The sequence below is a fragment of the Choloepus didactylus genome, chromosome 15, assembly GCF_015220235.1.
Source record: "Choloepus didactylus isolate mChoDid1 chromosome 15, mChoDid1.pri, whole genome shotgun sequence".
In the NCBI taxonomy this organism is placed as follows: Eukaryota; Metazoa; Chordata; class Mammalia; order Pilosa; family Megalonychidae; genus Choloepus; species Choloepus didactylus.
Window position 1 is genome coordinate 19,348,929 of NC_051321.1, and position 19,853 is coordinate 19,368,781.

Genomic DNA, 19,853 nt, shown 5'->3' on the forward strand with positions numbered 1-19,853 from the left:
AATTAATGCAGCACAGTACATTAACAGAATGAAGAAAAAAAAAAAACATATGATCATCTCAATTAATACAGGAAAAGCATGTGACAAAATCCAGCACCTCTTCTTGAACAAAAACACTCAGAAAACTAGGAATAGAAGGAAACTTCCTCAACACAATAAAGGCCATACATGAAAAATCCACAGTTAACAATATAATCACCAGTGAAAGACGGAAAAGCTTTCCCTCTAAGAGCAAAACAAGACAAGGATGCCAACTGTCACCACTATTATTCAACATTGTACTGGATGTTCTAGCCAGAGCAATTAGGCAGGGAAAAGAAATAAAACACATCCAAATTGGAAAGGAGGAAGTAAAACTACTTTTATTTGCAGATGACATGATTCCATACATAGAAATTCCTGAAAAATATACAATAAAGCTTCTAGAGCTAAAAAACAAATTCAGCAAAGTGGCAGGGTACGAGATCAAGAAAAATCAGTAGTGTTTCTATATACTGGTAATGAACAATCTGAAGAGGAAATAAAGAAAAAATTCTACCTACAACAGCAACTCAAAGAATCATTTTTCTAGGAATAAATTTAACCAAGGATGTAAAGGACTTATACACGGAAAACTACAGAAATCAAAGAAGACTTAAATAAATAGAAGGACATTCTGTGTTCATGGATTGGAAGACTAAGTATTATTAGTAGGTCAGTCCTACCCAAAGGATTTACAGATTGAACACAATCCCAATCAAAATTCCATCAGCCTTCTTTGCAGAAATGAAAAAGTCAACCATCAAATTTACATGGAAGGGTAAGGGATCCCAAACAGTCAAAACCTTCTGGAAAAAAAGAAGAAAGAAGCTAAAGGACTCACACTTCTCAATTTTAAAATATATTACAAAGCTAGAGTATTCAAACAACATAGTCCTGGCACAAGGACAGACATATAGACTAATGGAATGAAACTGATAATTCAGCAATAAACCCTCATATCCAACTGATTTTTGACAAGGGTGCCAAGTGTGCGCAATGGGGAAAGAACAGTATCTTCAAGAAATGGTGTTGGGAAAACTGGATATCTATATGCAAAAGAATGAAGGTGGACCCCTATCTCACACCATATACAAAAATTAACTCCAAATGTATCAAAGACTTAAATATTTTTAAGAAGCAAAACTATGAAACTCCTAGGAGAAAACATACGGAAGCTTCTTCAGGACCTCATGTTAGGCAATGGTCTCTTAGACTTTATACCAAAAGCATGAGCAAAAATAACAAAAATAAGTGGGACTTCACCAAAATTTAAAACCTTTATACTTCAAAGGAATTCATCATGAAATCAAATATAAAAAACAAACTACAGAATAGGAGAAAATATTTAGATACCATATATCTGATAACAGCTTAATTTCCCAAATATATAAAGAACTCCTACAACTCAACAAAAAGACAAACCACCCACTTGAACAAGGGGCAAAAGACTTGAACAGACATTTCTCCAAAGAAGATAAACAAATGGCCAATATGCACATGTAAGGATATTCAACATCATTAGACATTAAGGAAATGCAAATCAAATTCACGAGATACCACGTCACACCCGCTAGAATGGTAACTTTAAGAAACAGAAAATAACAAGGATGTGGAGAAATAGGAACTCGTTCATTATTGGTTGGAATGTAAAATGGTGCATCCACAATGGAAAACAGTTTGGCAGTTTCTCAGAAGTACAGAATTACCATGTGCTGGTTTGGATATATTATGTCCCCCCAAAACACATATTCTTTAATGCAATTCTTGTGGGGACAGATTTATTAGTTTTTTGATTAGGGTGGAACCTTTTGATTAAGTGTTTCCATGGAGATGTGACTCACCTAACTGTGGGTGACACTTTTGACTGAATTATTTCCATGGAGATGTAAACACTGCCGATTAAGGGTGGGTCTTAATTAGACGACTGGAGTCCTTTAAAGGGAGCTCACACAGAGAGCAGAGAAGACGAAAATGCCTCATGAGAAGCTGAGAGAGACATTTTGGAGATGGCCGTGGAAAGCTGATGCTTGGAGATGCGGACAGAAAGAAAGTCTGGAGATGCTAAGCTAAAAGATGTAGCCAGAGTTTGCCCCGGAGAAACTATGAGAGGACTCCCAGACACCTAAAAAGAAATGCCCCGGGAGAACAGGCAAAGATGCAGAGGAGCTGAGAGAGAGAAGCTAAGAGAGACAGAAGCCCAAGCAGGTATGCACAGGAGCTGAGACAGAGGAGCAGAGGACCAGCAGATGCCCACCATGTGCCTTCCCAGCTGACAGAGGTGCTCTGGACCTTTCCTTAGTGAAGGTATCCTCTTGCTGATACCTTAGTCTGGACACTTTTATGGCCTTAAAACAGTAAATTTGTAACTTAATAAATCCCCTTTATAAAAGTCAATCCATTTCTGGTATATTGCATAATGGCAGCTCTAGCAAACCGGAACATACCATATGACTGAGCAATCCTTCTTCTAGGTATATACCCAACAGAATTGAAAGCAGAGAACTGAACAGATTATCTGCACACTAATGTTCATAGCAGCATTATTCACAATTGTAAAAAGACAGAAGCAACCCATGTGTACATCAACCAATGAACAGATACACAGAACATGCTACATACATACAACGGAATATTATTCAGCCTTCATGATAACATGTTCTGATACATGTGACATGGATAAACCTTGAAGACATCAGGTTGAGTGAAATAAGCCCAACACGAAAGGACAAATATTGTATGATCTCACTGACACAAAATAATTTGAATAAGCATATTCATACAGTGAGAAACCAGAATACATGTTACCAAGGGCTGGAGTGGAGGTAGGGAATGGGGAGTTAATGCTTCATTGGTACAGAATTTCTGTTTGGGGTGATGGAACAGTTTTGCTAATGGATGGTGGTGACGGTAGCACAAAATCGTGAATGCAATTAATTCCAATGAATTACATATCTGAATGTGGTTCAAAGGGGAAACTTTAAGTTGTGTATTTTTACTAGAATAAAAATTTTTAAAAATCACAGTACTTACAACACAGTGAACCCTAATGTAAGTTGTGTACTATAGTTAATAGGATAATTATAATACTGTTTCATCAATTGTAACAAAGGCACCATACTAACACAAATAGGAGGAAAATCTGGTGAGAGATATGGAAACTCTATTTTTAACATGAATTTTCTGAAAATCTACAACTTCTTTAATAATAAAAAAAATTTTAAGAATTCTCAAAATCCACTTTCAGAGTATCTCCCAAAGTTTTTATAGCACCAAACTTTTACATCTCAGACAAATTAAAGATTTCATTCACACCCTATCCAATAAACAGAATGTGAAGGTGAAAGCTATATTTAATAAACTTTCACATACTGGTCAATCTTGGAAGACTTACAATACTCTTAACCACTAATGACTTCAATTGTTTCACTTGTTATTTGGCAAAATGCTACAAACATAAATAGAAGAAAAACTCTCACAATGAAATGAAGGTATTTCATCAAACATTTTCAAAATACACATGTGTAAGGTATCTGGAACAAACATTGAAACTGCAGTCAGAAGTCCTTCAATTGCCTAACTTATTTTATTATCAGAAATTTGGAAATCAAAGCATTCAAGAAAATGTTTAACAAAGTTTAGGTTAGAAAGTATCATTTGGAAGTTACTTGTTACAAAGTAAGAAGGAAAACTCATGACACCAAACCTTTATTTAATCTGGTTGTGAAAACTATTTGCTTAAACATCAGGAAGAAAATACACACTAAAAATAAGGGTTGATTATCAAGATACTAAAGCTTTTAATAAATCAAGATTATAACAACTGCAACTTACCTGCAAAAAAAGCACAACAGGGTTGCCCTATTTCTGCCTTAAAACCATTAGGCAACTTCTGCTGGCAATATTCTGCTAATGATTTGTTTAAATCATTGAGTTTCTTTAAAGCTGAAAACAAAATACACACAGGGCTTAATATTTAAAAAACATGCCGAACATAGATTTTCCTTTAGAGTCAGAAAATGTTTTACTCAATCCAAAACAGTCATTAAGTATACCAAATGATTTTCTCATCTCCTTATTAAAATCTAATTAGCCAATAATAAGTTGTCATTAACTGAACACCCTCAATAAACCCCATACTGATGACTTAGTGGGCTTGGTGCCACCATCAATGTACTAGAGCATGAGCTTTGCACATGGACAAAGAAACAGTGTGCAAGTCCACTGAGAAAGGAGTTAGATAAAAGATGTCCTGAAGGAGTACACATAATTACTAAATGGATGGTATAGATAAAGCATGTCAAAGAAATTTCGAAAGGTGAATTTGGGTGCTAGAGGCTTAACAGACAAATTTGAACTACAGCACATTTGATAGAGAAGGAGAGGGTACTCCAGAAGGGAAATATGTCTCTGAGGCAAAATACAGAATTAAATAGCTTTTAAAAAACACTTGGTGGGGAAGATGGGCAAGATGGCAGTGTAGGAAGGTGTGGAATTTAGTTAGTCCTCTAGAGCAACTACTAAACAGCCAAGAACAACTAGTAAATAGTCTGGAAAAACTGGGGGACATCTGTGACCAGACACACACTGTACACCAGTCTGGAATGAGCGGAATGGCCAAGATCTCAGAATAAGAACTGTAAGTCAAGCCCCTACTGAGGCCAGCGCCCCTCCCACTGACACAACAGGCTGAGTTAGAACACCTCCCTGTGGCAAAAAGAAGTCTCTACTAGGAGCAAGGGAAGGTAGCTCAACCAAGCTCCAATTGCAGTTTTAATTAACAAATTAGACTACTGAAAACAAGTTGCTAGAACAAACAAACCACAAGCAAGGAAGAAGGAACTCTGAGGTCACTCCTGACACAGAGGTAGAAGGGTTGAGGGAAAATAAATAAATAAATAAAAACAGAGGATTTTGGAGTTGGCTGAGCTCAGAATACTGGAAAAGGGCTGTGTCCCAATAAAAGTGGCACACAGAACCAGGTACCAACTCCGGCTCTTGACTGGTGAAACTGGGGGGCTGGGGACTGGCTCTGAAAGGGGGATTTCTTTCCTTTTACTTTTTTTTTCTGTGATTCCAGTAACTTATTGGAGAAAGCATCAGCATTTTCAATTGTCAGCACTAACCCAGGCAAGGGTGAAGATAGTCAGAGAGACAAACGAAGAAGTCAAGTGAAGGAGATAATTCCCTAAAAGGCATATCTTCCCTAAGATAAGGGAAGGGCAGCTCAAGTGGCAGCCCACCCTCAGAGAGTTCAGACCCCACAGCTGGGGACAGGATCTACTGAGAATTAAAAGTAACATACCTCTTCACACAGGTGGGGAGCTGTGGGCTAACAAGCACCACCTGCTGGGCAGGATAGGAAAAGTACAGCATCTAGAGGCCTCACGGGAAAGTCTGACAATTGGCTCGGTCTCATCCTCAGGGAAACCTGATACTGACTACAACCTCCTGCTGAGACCTGGGCCATCTGGTCTGGGAAAACATGATTGGAGTAATCAAGGAAACCAGATGTCCAGACAACAAAAAATTGAGTTACACTAGAAAAAACAAACATACGGCCAGTCAAAGGAAAAAACTTACACTTCAAATGCGATATAGGAGTTGAAACAACTAATTAAAGATGTTCAAAGAAATATGCTAAATCAATTAAAAAATCAAATCAACAAGTTGAGGGAAGACATGGCAAAAGAGATGAAGGATATAACAAAGACATTGGGTGAACGAAGAACTCAAAAGTTTGAAAAAACAATTGGCAGAACTTATGGGAATAAAGGCACAACAAAAGAGATGAAAAACACAATGGAGACACACAATAGCAGATTTGAAGAGAAAGAAGAAAGGATTCATGAACTAGAGAACAGGACATCTGACATCCTACCCACAAAAGAGCAGACAGGGAAAATAATGGAAAAATATGAGCAGGGTCTCAGGTAATTGAATGACAACATGATGTACACAAACATATGTGTCATGGGTGTCCTAGAAGGAGAAGGGAAGGCAAAAGAAGTGTAAAGGATAATGGAGGAAATACTCCCTGAAGATGTTCCATCTCTTATGAAAGACATAAAATAACAGATCCAAGAAGTGCAGTGTACCCCAAACAGAACAGATCCGAAAAGACCCAATCCAAGAAGCTCAATAATCAGATTATCAAATGTCAAAGACAGTGAGAATTCTGAAAGCAGCAAGAGAGAAACAATCCATCACATACAGGGGAAGCTCGATAAGACTGCGTGTGGATTTCTTAGTAGAAATCATGGAGGCGATAAGACAGTGCTATGATATATTTAAAATACTAAAAGAGAAAAACTGCCAATCAAGAATTCTGTACCTGGCAAATCTGTCCTTTGAAAATGATGGAGAGTTTAAAATATCTTCAGACAAACAGACACTTAGAGAGTTTGTGAACAAGATACCTGCTCTACAAAAAATACTAAAGGGAGCACTATAGGAAGACAAGAAAAGACAGGGGAGAGAGGTCTGGAGAAGAGTTTAGAAATGAAGACTATCAGTAATGGTAAAAAGAGAAAAAATAAAAATAAAATATGACAATATAAAATCCAAAAGACAAAATGGTAGACAGTAGACGTCACATTGAGAGAAATTAGCTATAAACAAAAGGACAAACACTGTATGGTCTCACTAATGTGAACACTAGCACTGATGAGTGAACACTGAGAGTTAAAATTGACAACACAGGTTATCAGGAGACAGAAACAGGGTAGGGATCAGGCATTTGATGCTGAAGGACTATAGAATGCTCAACAGGACAGATTGTATAGATCCAGAAATGGATAGCACCATACTGTGTGATGGTAGCACAATACTGTAAGTACTCTGAGCAAAGATGAGTGTGAGTACAGGTGAAAGAGGAAGGCTGGGGCATGTATGACACCAGAAGAAAGACAGAAGATAAAAACTTAGCAAAACTTGGAGTGGTGAGTGATGGTAATTAAATATACAAATATAAGAATGTTTTTACATGAGAGAGAACAAATTAATGTCAACATTGCAAGGTTTTAAAAATGGGATGGTACCAGGGAAAAAGTACAATGAATGCAGACTGCAGTCTATAGTTACCAGTAACATTGCAATATGCTTCATTTAATTGTAACAAAGGCAATATACCAAAGCTAAATGTCTATAAGAGGGGGACATAAGGGAGTGGTAAGGAATTCCTGGTGGTGGTGTTTCATTGTATTTTATATTCTTTAATTTTTTCTTCTATCTTTTATTTTTTTATTCTTCATTTTTTTTCTCTTCTTCCTCTTTCTTTATGGAAGAAATGGAAATGCCCTCATATAGATTGTGGTAGTGAATGCATAACTGTGTGATTATACTGGGAATCACTGACTGTTTACTTAGGATGGATTGTATGGTATGTGAATAACACTGAGTTTAAAAAATATACACAGGGATATAAGTGCTGGAGAAAATGTGGAGAGAAGGATGTACCTATTCCCTTTTGGTGGAGAAATAGAATGGTACAGCCCACCTGGAAGGCAGTGTGGTGGTTCCACAGGAAGTTAAGTATGGGGTTGCCATAGGGTCCTGCAACCCAGTTACTGGGTATACACTTGGAAGAACTGAGAGCAGGGACACGAATGGACATCTGCACACCGGTGTTTAGAGCAGTGGTATTCACGATTTTCAATGGATGGAGGTGGCCTAAGGGTGTATCGGCTGATAAACAGAATGGTGAACTGTGGTGTATCCACAAGAAGGAATAAAGTTGTGAGGTATGCAACAAGGGGAATGGACCTTGAGGACACTATGTTGCATGAAATAAGCCAGAAACGAAAAGACAAACATTGTTAACACCTCACTTATATGGAACAACTATAATGTGTTAACTCTGAGAACTGAATCTGAGAGCACAGGTTATCAGGGAAAGGCTTACTGTAAAGGTTCCTAGATTGTAAGCTCTTACAGCAGTCACACCTATTCATGAGTTTTAATGGTTATCTCTAAATTGTGAGATGCTGAGCTCTTTGTGGATAACCTGATCAGTCCTAGGAACTTCGGGTATCTGTGTGACACCTGAGACTCAGAGCCTGAGTCCAGCAGCAATGAATGTCAGTATTACCCCATAAAGTAAATGCTAAAGAAGCTGAAAAAGAGATTAGACGTCATTAGAGATATAAAAAAAAAATGGAATTGGTGTGACTAAGGTAAACCAGACTAAAGGGTAAAGGATGATACTGTGTTATAAAACATCAGCTTCTGTGTAAGCCAAAGGAAGAGATGTATATTTGGTGTAAAATCTATACTTTCTGTAGCACACTATATAATTGAACTTGTATGGTTGGTTCATTTAAACACTATAATTACATGGAACTTTCAATATGGAGGGAGATCTGGTTGGTTTGTACAGGTTCCTGTGAAGCCCTGATATATCCCAGAGTATTAAAAAAGTATTTGCAAAGCCCCCTTGAGGGTCTGGTGAAAAACATGGAAATATTAAACTTCAACACCTGGGGAATTACTGATATTCTCACAAGCATTCGGGACTACCAGTTTAGAAGGCCAAGACCTTGATCTTGGGGCTTGCTGTTATGAAGCTTGTTACTGCAAAGGAGAGGCTAAGTCTACTTATAACTGTGCCTAAGATTCCCCCCCAGAGAACCTCTTTTGTTGAGATGTGGCCTCTTTCTCTAAGCCAACTCAGCAGGTGGACTTGCTGCCCTCCCCGCTACGTAGGACGTGACTCCTGGGGATGAGCCTGGACCCAGCATCGTAGGATTGAGACAGACTTCCTGACCAAGAGGAGGAAGAGAAGTTAAACAAAATAAACTTTCAGTGGCTGAGAGATTTCAAATGGGGTCAAGAAGTCATTCTGGAGGTTATTCTTATGCATTAAATAGATATCCCTTTGTAGTTTTTAGTGTATTAGAATAGCTAGAAGGAAATACCTAAAACTGTTGAACTGTAATCCAATATCCTTGATTCTGAAAGATGATCATATATATAGCTTACATGGTGTGACCATGTGATTGTGAAAACCTTCTGGGTCACACTCCCTTTATCCAGTGTACAGACAGAAGAGTAGAAAAAGGCGGATAAAAAGTAAATGAATAATAGGGGAATGGGGGGTATGGGAAGTTTTGGGTGTTCTTTTTTACTTTTACTTTTATTTTAATTTTTTTGAGTAATGAAAAGGTTCAAAAATTGATTGTGGTGATGAATGTACAACTATATGATGATACTGTGAACAACTGATTGTGCACTTCAGATAACTTTATGGTATGAGAATATATCTCAATAAAATTGCATAAAAAATCATTACACAATTAAATTAGGAAAAAAAAAACAAAAAACTGAATACCCAGGCCAAAAAAAAAAAAAAGAAAGAAAGAAAATTCCTTGGTAGGGAGCAGTTTGGCAAAGCAGAGAAGTACAAAGAAGAGTCACTACACAGAGACATCAGAAATGTGCCTGGAGAGATTACAGGCCTTGGAGAGCTTTAAAATGCCAACAAAGGGATATGAACCAATAAAGAAGAAAAACAAATGTCTTTTAAATATGTGACAAAGACTCATTCACAGAAATGGAGTTAAATTATATGTATATAGAATATTTACATGTCAGATTAGCCAAAATAAAGACGTTCAAGGAAACACTGCTGGAAACAATGTGGGAAAAAGGCACTCTTACTGCTGATGGGAATGGACCAGGCCAATCTCTATGAAGGGCACTCTCTCAAAATCACAAGGACTGATATCCTATTTCACTTAATAATCAAAATCTTAGTAATCTGTCCCAAGAATATAACACACTCTCAAAAGTGCAAAATCAGAGTACAGAATTGCTTCAGGTATACAACTTCAGAAACACAAACCCCTTATTTGTCTAAACCTAGGTTAATTAAATTAAGATAAATCCATACAATGAAATACTACATAACCACAAAACAGAACAGAGACTGAACAGCAATGTGGTATCCCGGACTGGATTCTGGAATAGAAAAAGGACATTAGTGCTGTCTACTGACATGCGATAAAGTCTAGAGTTTAGATAATAACAATATACACCAATGTTGATTTCTTAGCTTAACAAATGTACCATGATTATGTAAGATGTTAACAAACAGAAGAAGCTGGGTCAGGAGTACATGGCAACTCTCCACAGCATCTTTACAACTTTTCAGAAATCTAAAATTATTCCAAAATAAAAAGAGTATTTAAAAAAATGGAGAAAGCACTGTGTGAAATGATATCCAAGATACAGAGGGGAGGGGGAAGAGCAAAGTGCAGAAAGTAATTACACTATTTTACCATTTACACGTACATAAAAAAAGGAAAGTATACATTCATACAAGCAAATGTCCAGAGTGCCTCTGGAAGGGTAGTTAGAAAATTAAGAAGAGGATCAGGAATTTAGAAAATTGATAAAAGAGCTGGGAAACTTACTTTCCACTAAATACTCTTTTGTAACGTTTGAATTTTATACCATATGCTTATACAATAACCTATGAAAAAAATAAAAAAGACCTTTATAACTTTGTATTTTACCCTTTATGAAATACCAGCCTATCAGATGATTCTGAATGAAGGATGACAAAGCTCACAATGCGGGGGCTGTACTTGGTCATTTAGTTTAATGTCTTCATTTGACAGAAAGAGCAAAAACAAGATTGAGAAAAGTTAAACAATAGTGTTCACCAAAATGGCTCAAATGAAAAAGACAGAAAATACAAACCGTTTGTGATGTACAGCAACTTGAAGTCTCTAACTAACAGTATGTAAACTGTCGAGACTACTTTGGAAATTTGTTTGGCATTCACTGATCAAATCTGAAAAAATACATACCCTGTATGATCCAGTAATTTCACTCCTAGGTACACATTCAATGGAAACGCACACACACACATACACACACACCAGATTTGTATAAGAATTATTCATAGCAAAATCATTTTATAGCTCTAAACTGGAAATAACCCAAATGTCCAATAGTAGAAAGGAATAATATATTGCAATGCATTCATACAATGGAATATTAGGCACCAATGAAAAAGAATGAACTACTTACATGCAACAACAATGGATCAAAAAAAAAGAGCCATGAGGCACAGAAGAATACATATTGAATGACTCCATTTATATAAAGGTCAAGAACAGGAAAAACTAATCTATGTTATTAGAAGGCAGGAAAGTATTCACTTTTGAGAGAGAGAGAAGGGACAGAAATGAGAGGAGACAGGGAGGAAACTTCCTGGACACTGGTCAAGTTTTGTTTCTTGACCTAAGGCTGGTGTGCCAGTTTGAATGTATTGTGTCCCCCAAATGCCATTATCTTTGTGGTCTTGTGTGGGGCAGACGTTTTTGGTGCTGGTTGGATTTGCTTGGAATGTGCCCCACCCAGCTGTGGGAGATGATTCAGATGAGATGTTCCCATGGAGGCGTGGCCCCGCCCATTCGGGGGTGGGCCTTGATCAGTGGAGCTATGTAAATGAGCTGACTTGGGGGGAAGAAAGAGAGTGCAGCTGGGAGTGATGTTTTGAAGAGAAGCAAGCTTGCTAGAGAGGAACGTCCTGGGAGAAAGCCGTTTTGAGGCTGGAGCTTTGGAGCAGATGCCGGCTGCCTTCCCAGCTAGCAGAGGTTTTCCGGACACCATTGGCCATCCTCAGGTGAAGGTGCCCGGTTGCTGATGTGTTACCTTGGACGCTTTGTGGCCTTAAGACTGTAACTGTGTAGTGAAATAAACCCCCGTTTTATAAAAGCCTATCCATCTCTGGTGTTTTGCATTCTGCAGCATTAGCAAACTAGGACAGATTTTGGTACCAGAGAAGTGGGGTGCTTTTGCTGCTGAGTCTGCAAATACCAAACATGTTGGAACGGCTTTTTAAGTGGATAAGGGAAAGACTCTGGAAGAATTGTGAGGAGCTTGATAGAAAAGGCCAAAACTGCTTTAAAGAGACTGTTTGTAGAAATGTGGACTCTAAAGATACTTCTGATGAGGACTTGAACAGAAATGATGAATGTGTTGTAAACTGGAAGAAAGGCGATCCTTGTTTTAAAGTGGCAGAGAATTTGGCAAAATTGAGTCCTGGTGTCAGATGGAAGGAAGAATCTGGAAGCAACAACCTGGAATACTTAGCTGAGGAGATCTCCAGACTACGTGTGGAGGACATATCCTGGCTTCTCCTTGCAGCTTATAGTAAAATGCGAGCAGAGAGAGATAAACTTAGAACTGAACTCTTGGGTTCAAAGAAACCAGAAGTTGATGGCTTGGAAAATTACAGGCTTCCAGGGGGTGGAATCCCAGAAGCTACAGCCCAACATGAGGATGTAACTAAACATGGAACCCAGCCGCCATTTCAGTACAAGCCAAGATTGGAAAAGGAGTTAAGCAGAAAGGATTTGTGGAAAGTCCTATTGTCTGATGGCTTTGACCCCTGCATGCTTCATGCAAAGCCAACAGAATTTTTGCGAGATCTTTATAGACGGAGCCATTGCCGGTCTGGACTGGAGGAGACAGACAAGGAAAAAATTAAAGGAAAAATCTCTTCAAAGACAGAGCCATGGAGGTTGAGGTCTGGAGTCAGGAGGTCTCAGGCTGGGAGAGCGGAGCAGCCCACATGCATGGAAAGGGTGAGTTTGCCCTGGAGGTCGAGGGCGGGCTTTCCGCCTCGATGCTCTGGAAGAGTTTTGCCACCTCAGGTCCTAAAGAGGGTGGAGCACATTTCCAGGGAATTGAGGAGAGCCTGGCTGCCACCACACTGTTCTGAAGGGATTGAGCGTGTGCCCCGGAGATGGAAGGGAATCCGGGAGCTGCCCCGAGGTTTGAGGAGGGTGGAGCCGAGAAGGTGGTCTCCCCAATGTGTGGAAGTGTTGGAGCACTCACCCAAGCGTTTGGAGAGGAAAGGGCTGCCGAAAAGGCCCTTAGGAAGGGTTAGACTTCCGCTCTCTCAAGCCCCAAGGATAAATGACTCTCGGACTTTGAAATCTGATGGACTTTGTCCTGTGGGTTTTAGGAACTGTTTTGCTCCTGTTAACCCTGTTTTCCTTACTGTTTCTCCTTATGGCAATGGAAATGTTTATCCTATGAATGTCCCTCCTTTGTATATTGGAAGCATATAACTTGTTCTAAGTTCACAAATCCACAGCTAGAGAGGAATTATGCCTTAGGACTGACCACACCTAAATTGATTTTGATGGGATTTTGTATTTGACTATTGTTACTGAAATGATTTAAGTTTTTGTGGTATTGTGATGAAATGAATGTATTTTGTATTTGGAAAGATAATGTCATTTTGGGTTCCAGGGGGTGGAATGTGCCAGTTTGAATGTATTGTGTCCCCCAAATGCCATTATCTTTGTGGTCTTGTGTGGGGCAGACGTTTTTGGTGCTGGTTGGATTTGCTTGGAATGTGCCCCACCCAGATGTGGGAGATGATTCAGATGAGATGGAGGCATGGCCCCGCCCATTCGGGGGTGGGCCTTGATCAGTGGAGCTATATAAATGAGCTAACTTGGAGGGAGAAAAGAGAGTGCAGCTGAGAGTGATGTTTTTTTTTTTTTTTTAATCATCATTTTATTGAGATATATTCACATACCACGCAGTCATACAAAACAAATTGTACTTTCGATTGTTTACAGTACCATTACATAGTTGTACATTCATCACCTAAATCAATCCCTGACACCTTCATTAGCACACACACAAAAATAACAAGAATAATAATTAGAGTGAAAAAGAGCAATTGAAGTAAAAAAGAACACTGGGTACCTTTGTCTGTTTCTTTGCTTCCCCTACTTTTCTACACATCCATCCATAAACTAGACAAAGTGGAGTTTGGTCCTTATGGCATTCCCAATCCCACTGTCACCCCTCATAAGCTACATTTTTATACAACTGTCTTCGAGATTCATGGGTTCTGGGTTGTAGTTTAATAGTTTCAGGTATCCACCACCAGCTACCCCAATTCTTTAGAACCTAAAAAAGGTTGTCTAAAGTGTGCGTAAGAGTGCCCACCAGAGTGATCTCTCGGCTCGTTTTGGAATCTCTCTGCCACTGAAGCTTATTTCATTTCCTTTCACATCCCCCTTTTGGTCAAGAAGATGTTCTCCATCCCACGATGCCGGGTCTACATTCCTCCCCGGGAGTCATATTCCACGTTGCCAGGGAGATTCACTTCCCTGGGTGTCTGATCCCACGTAGGGGGGAGGGCAGTGATTTCACCTTTCAAGTTGGCTTAGCCAGAGAGAGAGGGCCACATCTGAGCAACAAAGAGGCATTCAGGAGGAGACTCTTAGGCACAAATACAGGGAGGCCTAGCCTCTCCTTTGCAGCAACCGTCTTCCCAATGGTAAAACTTATGGTAGAGGGCTCAACCCATCAAACCACCAGTCCCCTATGTCTGTGGTCATGTTAGCAACCATGGAGGTGGGGTAGGCGAATACCCCTGCATTCTCCACAGGCTCCTCAAGGGGGCACTACATCGTTTTTTTTTTTTTTTTTTTTTTTTTTTCCTTGTTTGTCTTTCTTCTTTTTTTTTTTTTTAACTTTCCCTTCTTTTTTCAAATCAACTGTATGAAAAAAAAAGTTAAAAAGAAAACAAAAAAAAACAAACATACAATAAAAGAACATTTCAAAGAGACCATAGCAAGGGAGTAAGAAAAAGACAACTAACCTAAGATAACTGCTTAACTTCCAACATGTTCCTACTTTACCCCAAGAAAGTTACATACTATAGCAACATTTCAGTGAACTTGTTCCTACTACATCCATCAGAAATTAACAGACCATAGTCATTTCTGGGCATCCCCAGAACGTTAAATAGCTTATCTGTTCTTCTTGGATTATTGTTCCCCCTTCCTTAATTGCTCTCTACTGCTAGTTCCCCTACATTCTACATTATAAACCATTTGTTTTACATTTTTCAAAGTTCACATTAGTGGTAGCATATAATATTTCTCTTTTTGTGCCTGGCTTATTTCGCTCAGCATTATGTCTTCAAGGTTCATCCATGTTGTCATATGTTTCACCAGATCATTCCTTCTTACTGCCGCGTAGTATTCCATCGTGTGTATATACCACATTTTATTTATCCACTCATCTGTTGATGGACATTTGGGTTGTTTCCATCTCTTGGCAATTGTGAATAATGCTGCTATGAACATTGGCGTGCAGATATCTGTTCGTGTCACTGCTTTCCGATCTTCCGGGTATATACCGAGAAGTGCAATCGCTGGATCGAATGGTAGCTCTATCTCTAGTTTTCTAAGGAACTGCCAGACTGACTTCCAGAGTGGCTGAACCATTATACAGTCCCACCAACAATGAATAAGAGTTCCAATTTCTCCACATCCCCTCCAGCATTTGTAGTTTCCTGTTTGTTTAATGGCAGCCATTCTAACCGGTGTTAGATGGTATCTCATTGTGGTCTTAATTTGCATCTCTCTAATAGCTAGTGAAGCTGAACATTTTTTCATGTGTTTCTTGGCCATTTGTATTTCCTCTTCAGAGAACTGTCTTTTCATATCTTTTGCCCATTTTATAATTGGGCCGACTGTACTATTGTCATTGAGTTGTAGGATTTCTTTGTATATGCAAGATATCAGTCTTTTGTCAGATACATGGTTTCCAAAAATTTTTTCCCATTGAGTTGGCTGCCTCTTTACCTTTTTGAGAAATTCCTTTGAGGTGCAGAAACTTCTAAGCTTGAGGAGTTCCCATTTATCTATTTTCTCTTTTGTTGCTTGTGCTTTGGGTGTAAAGTCTAGGAAGTGGCCTCCTAATACAAGGTCTTGAAGATGTTTTCCTACATTATCTTCTAGGAGTTTAATGGTACTTTCTTTTATATTGAGATCTTTGGTCCATTTTGAGTTAATTTTTGTGTAGGGGGTGAGGTAGGGGTCCTCTTTCATTCTTTTGGATATGGATATCCAACTCTCCCAGCCCCATTTGTTGAAAAGACCATTATGGCTCAGTTCGGTGACTTTGGGGGCCTTATCAAAGATCAGTCGGCCATAGATCTGAGGGTCTATCTCTGAATTCTCAATTTGATTCCATTGATCTATATGTCTATCTTTGTGCCAGTACCATGCTGTTTTGGCAACTGTGGCTTTATAATAAGCTTCAAAGTCAGGGAGTGTAAGTCCTCCCACTTCGTTTTTCTTTTTTAAAGTGTCTTTAGCAATTCGAGGCATCTTCCCTTTCCAAATAAATTTGATAACTAGCTTTTCCAAGTCTGCAAAGTAGGTTGTTGGAATTTTGATTGGGATTGCATTGAATCTGTAGATGAGTTTGGGTAGAATTGACATCTTAATGACATTTAGCCTTCCTATCCATGAACATGGAATATTTTTCCATCTTTTAAGGTCCCCTTCTATTTCTTTTAGTAGAGTTATGTAGTTTTCTTTGTATAGGTCTTTTACATCTTTGGTTAAGTTTATTCCTAGGTACTTGATTTTTTTAGTTGCTATTGAAAATGGTATCTTTTTCTTGAGTGTCTCTTCAGTTTGTTCATTTCTAGCATATAGAAACATTACTGACTTATGTGCATTAATCTTGTATCCCGCTACTTTGCTAAATTTGTTTATTAGCTCTAGTAGGTGTATCGTTGATTTCTCAGGGTTTTCTAGATATAAGATCATATCATCTGCAAACAATGACAGTTTTACTTCTTCTTTTCCAATTTGGATGCCTTTTATTTCTTTGTCTTGCCGGATTGCCCTGGCTAGCACTTCCAGCACAATGTTGAATAACAGTGGTGACAGCGGGCATCCTTGTCTTGTTCCTGATCTTAGAGGGAAGGCTTTCAGTCTCTCACCATTGAGTACTATGCTGGCTGTGGGTTTTTCATATATGCTCTTTATCATGTTGAGGAAGTTTCCTTCAATTCCTACCTTTTGAAGTGTTTTTATCAAAAAGGGATGTTGGATTTTGACAAATGCTTTTTCAGCATCTATTGAGATGATCAATTGATTTTTCCCTTTCGAGTTTTTAATGTGTTGTAATACATTGATTGTTTTTCTTATGTTGAACCATCCTTGCATGCCTGGAATGAACCCCACTTGGTCATGGTGTATGATTTTTTTAATGTGTCTTTGGATTCGATTTGCAAGTATTTTGTTGAGGATTTTTGCATCTATATTCATTAGGGAGATTGGCCGGTAGTTTTCCTTTTTTGTAGCATCTTTGCCTGGTTTTGGTATTAGATTGATGTTAGCTTCATAAAATGAATTAGGTAGTGTTCCATTTTTTTCAATGTTTTGAAAGAGTTTGAGTAAGATTGGTGTCAGTTCTTTCTGGAAAGTTTGGTAGAATTCCCCTGTGAAGCCATCTGGCCCTGGGCATTTATTTGTGGGAAGATTTTTGATGACTGATTGGATCTCTTTGCTTGTGATGGGTTGGTTGAGGTCTTCTATTTCTTCTCTGGTCAGTCTAGGTTGTTCATATGTTTCCAGGAAATTGTCCATTTCTTCTACATTATCCAGTTTGTTGCCATACAGTTGTTCATAATATCCTCTTATAATTTTTTTAATTTCTTCAGGATCTGCAGTTATGTCACCTTTTTCATTCATTATTTTGTTTATATGGGTCTTCTCTCTTTTTGATTTTGTCAGTCTAGCTAGGGGCTTGTCAATCTTGTTGATCTTCTCAAAGAACCAACTTTTGGTGATATTTATCCTTTCTATTGTTTTTTTGTTCTCTATGTCATTTATTTCTGCTTTAATCCTTGTTATTTCTTTTCTTGTACTTGGTTTAGGATTGGTTTGCTGTTCATTTTCTAGCTTCTTCAGTTGATCCATTAGTTCTTTGATTTTGGCTCTTTCTTCCTTTTTAATATATACATTTAGTGCTATAAATTTCCCCCTTAGCACTGCTTTTGCTGCATCCCATAGGTTTTGGTATGTTGTGTTCTCATTTTCATTTGTCTCTATATATTTAGCAATTTCTCTTGCTATTTCTTCTTTAACCCACTGATTGTTTAGGAGTGTGTTGTTTAACCTCCAGGTATTTGTGAATTTTCTAAGTCTCTGATGGTTATTGACTTCTAATTGTATTCCATTGTGGTCAGAGAATGTGCTTTGAATAATTTCAATCTTTTTAAATTTATTGAGGCTTGTTTTATGTCCCAGCATATGATCTATTCTGGAGAAAGTTCCGTGAGCACTAGAAAAGTATGTGTATCCTGTTGATTTGGGATGTAATGTCCTGTAGATGTCTGTTAAATCTAATTCATTTATCAGATTGTTTAGGTTTTCAATTTCCTTATTGGTCTTCTGTCTGGTTGATCTATCTATAGGAGAGAGTGTTGTGTTGAAGTCTCCCACAATTATTGTGGAAACATCAATTGCTTCCTTTAGTTTTGCCAATGTTTCTCTCATGTATTTTGTGGCACCTTGATTGGGTGCATAGACATTTACGATTGTTATTTCTTCTTGCTGAATTGCCCCTTTTATTAGTATGTAGTGGCCTTCTTTGTCTCTCAAAACATCCCTGCATTTGAAGTCTATTTTATCTGAGATTAATATTGCTACACCTGCTTTCTTTTGGCTGTAGCTTGCATGAAATATTTTTTTTCCATCCTTTCACTTTCAGTTTCTTTGTGTCCCTGTGTCTAAGATGAGTCTCTTGTATGCAACATATTGATGGTTCATTTTTTTTGATCCATTCTGCGAATCTATATCTTTTAATTGGGGAGTTTAATCCATTTACATTCAACGTTAAAACCGTGAAGGCATTTCTTGAATCGGCCATCTTATCCTTTGGATTATGTTTGCCATATTTTTCCCTCTCTCTATTAATATCCTTTATTGTACCCATACCGAATCTCTTTAGTACTGAACCTTTCTCCAAGTCTCTCTGTCCTTGCTTTGTTTCTCTGTCTGTAGGGCTCCCTTTAGTATCTCCAGTAGGGCAGGTCTCTTGTTAGCAAATTCTCTCAGCATTTCTTTGTCTGTGAAAATTTAAGCTCTCCCTCAAATTTGAAGGAGAGCTTTGCTGGATAAAGTATTCTTGGCTGGAAATTCCTCTCACTCAGAATTTTAAATATATCGTGCCACTGCCTTCTCGCCTCCATGGTGGCTGCTGAGTAGTCACTACTTAGTCTTATGCTGTTTCCTTTGTATGTGGTGAATTGCTTTTCTCTTGCTGCTTTCAGAACTTGCTCCTTCTCTTCTATGTTTGACAGTGTGATCAGTATATGTCTCGGAGTGGGTTTTTTTGGATTTATTCTATTTGGAGTTCGCTGAGCATTTATGATTTGTGTATTTATGTTGTTTAGAAGATTTGGGAAGTTTTCCCCAACAATTTCTTTGAATACTCTTCCTAGACCTTTACCCTTTTCTTCTCCTTCTGGGACACCAATGAGTCTTATATTCGGACGTTTCATATTATCTATCATATCCCTGAGGTCCATTTCGAGTTTTTCAATTTTTTTCCCCATTCTTTCTTTTATGTTTTCATTTTCCATTCTGTCATGTTCCAGGTCACTGATTCGTTGTTCAACTTCCTCTAGTCTTGTACTATGAGTGTCCAGAATCTTTTTAATTTGGTCAACAGTTTCTTTAATTTCCATAAGATCATCCATTTTTTTATTTAGTCTTGCAATGTCTTCTTTATGCTCTTCTAGGGTCTTCTTGATTTCCTTCATATCCCGTACTAGGGTCTCATTGTTCATCTTTAGTTCTTTGAGTAGCTGCTCTAGGTGTGTCTCTTCTGGTCTTTTGATTTGGGTGCTTGGGCTTGGGTTATCCATATCGTCTGGTTTTTTCATATGCTTTATAATTTTCTGTTGTTTTTGGCCTCGTGGCATTTGCTGACCTTGATAGGGTTCTTTTAGGGTTTGTAGACCAGTTGAAGTCCTTATCTCTAATTTA

General features: G+C 38.3%; 1 protein-coding gene across 1 annotated transcript in view; it reads right to left on the reverse strand.

The window, feature by feature from the left end:
• TDRD1 (tudor domain containing 1) overlaps positions 1–19,853 on the reverse strand; it is a 64,951-nt gene that overhangs the window by 11,994 nt on the left and 33,104 nt on the right. Inside the window, exon 15 of the mRNA XM_037804794.1 lies at positions 3,853–3,963. Within this exon, the coding sequence (XP_037660722.1) occupies positions 3,853–3,963 (111 nt within the window). The remainder of the gene's footprint in view (positions 1–3,852; positions 3,964–19,853) is intronic.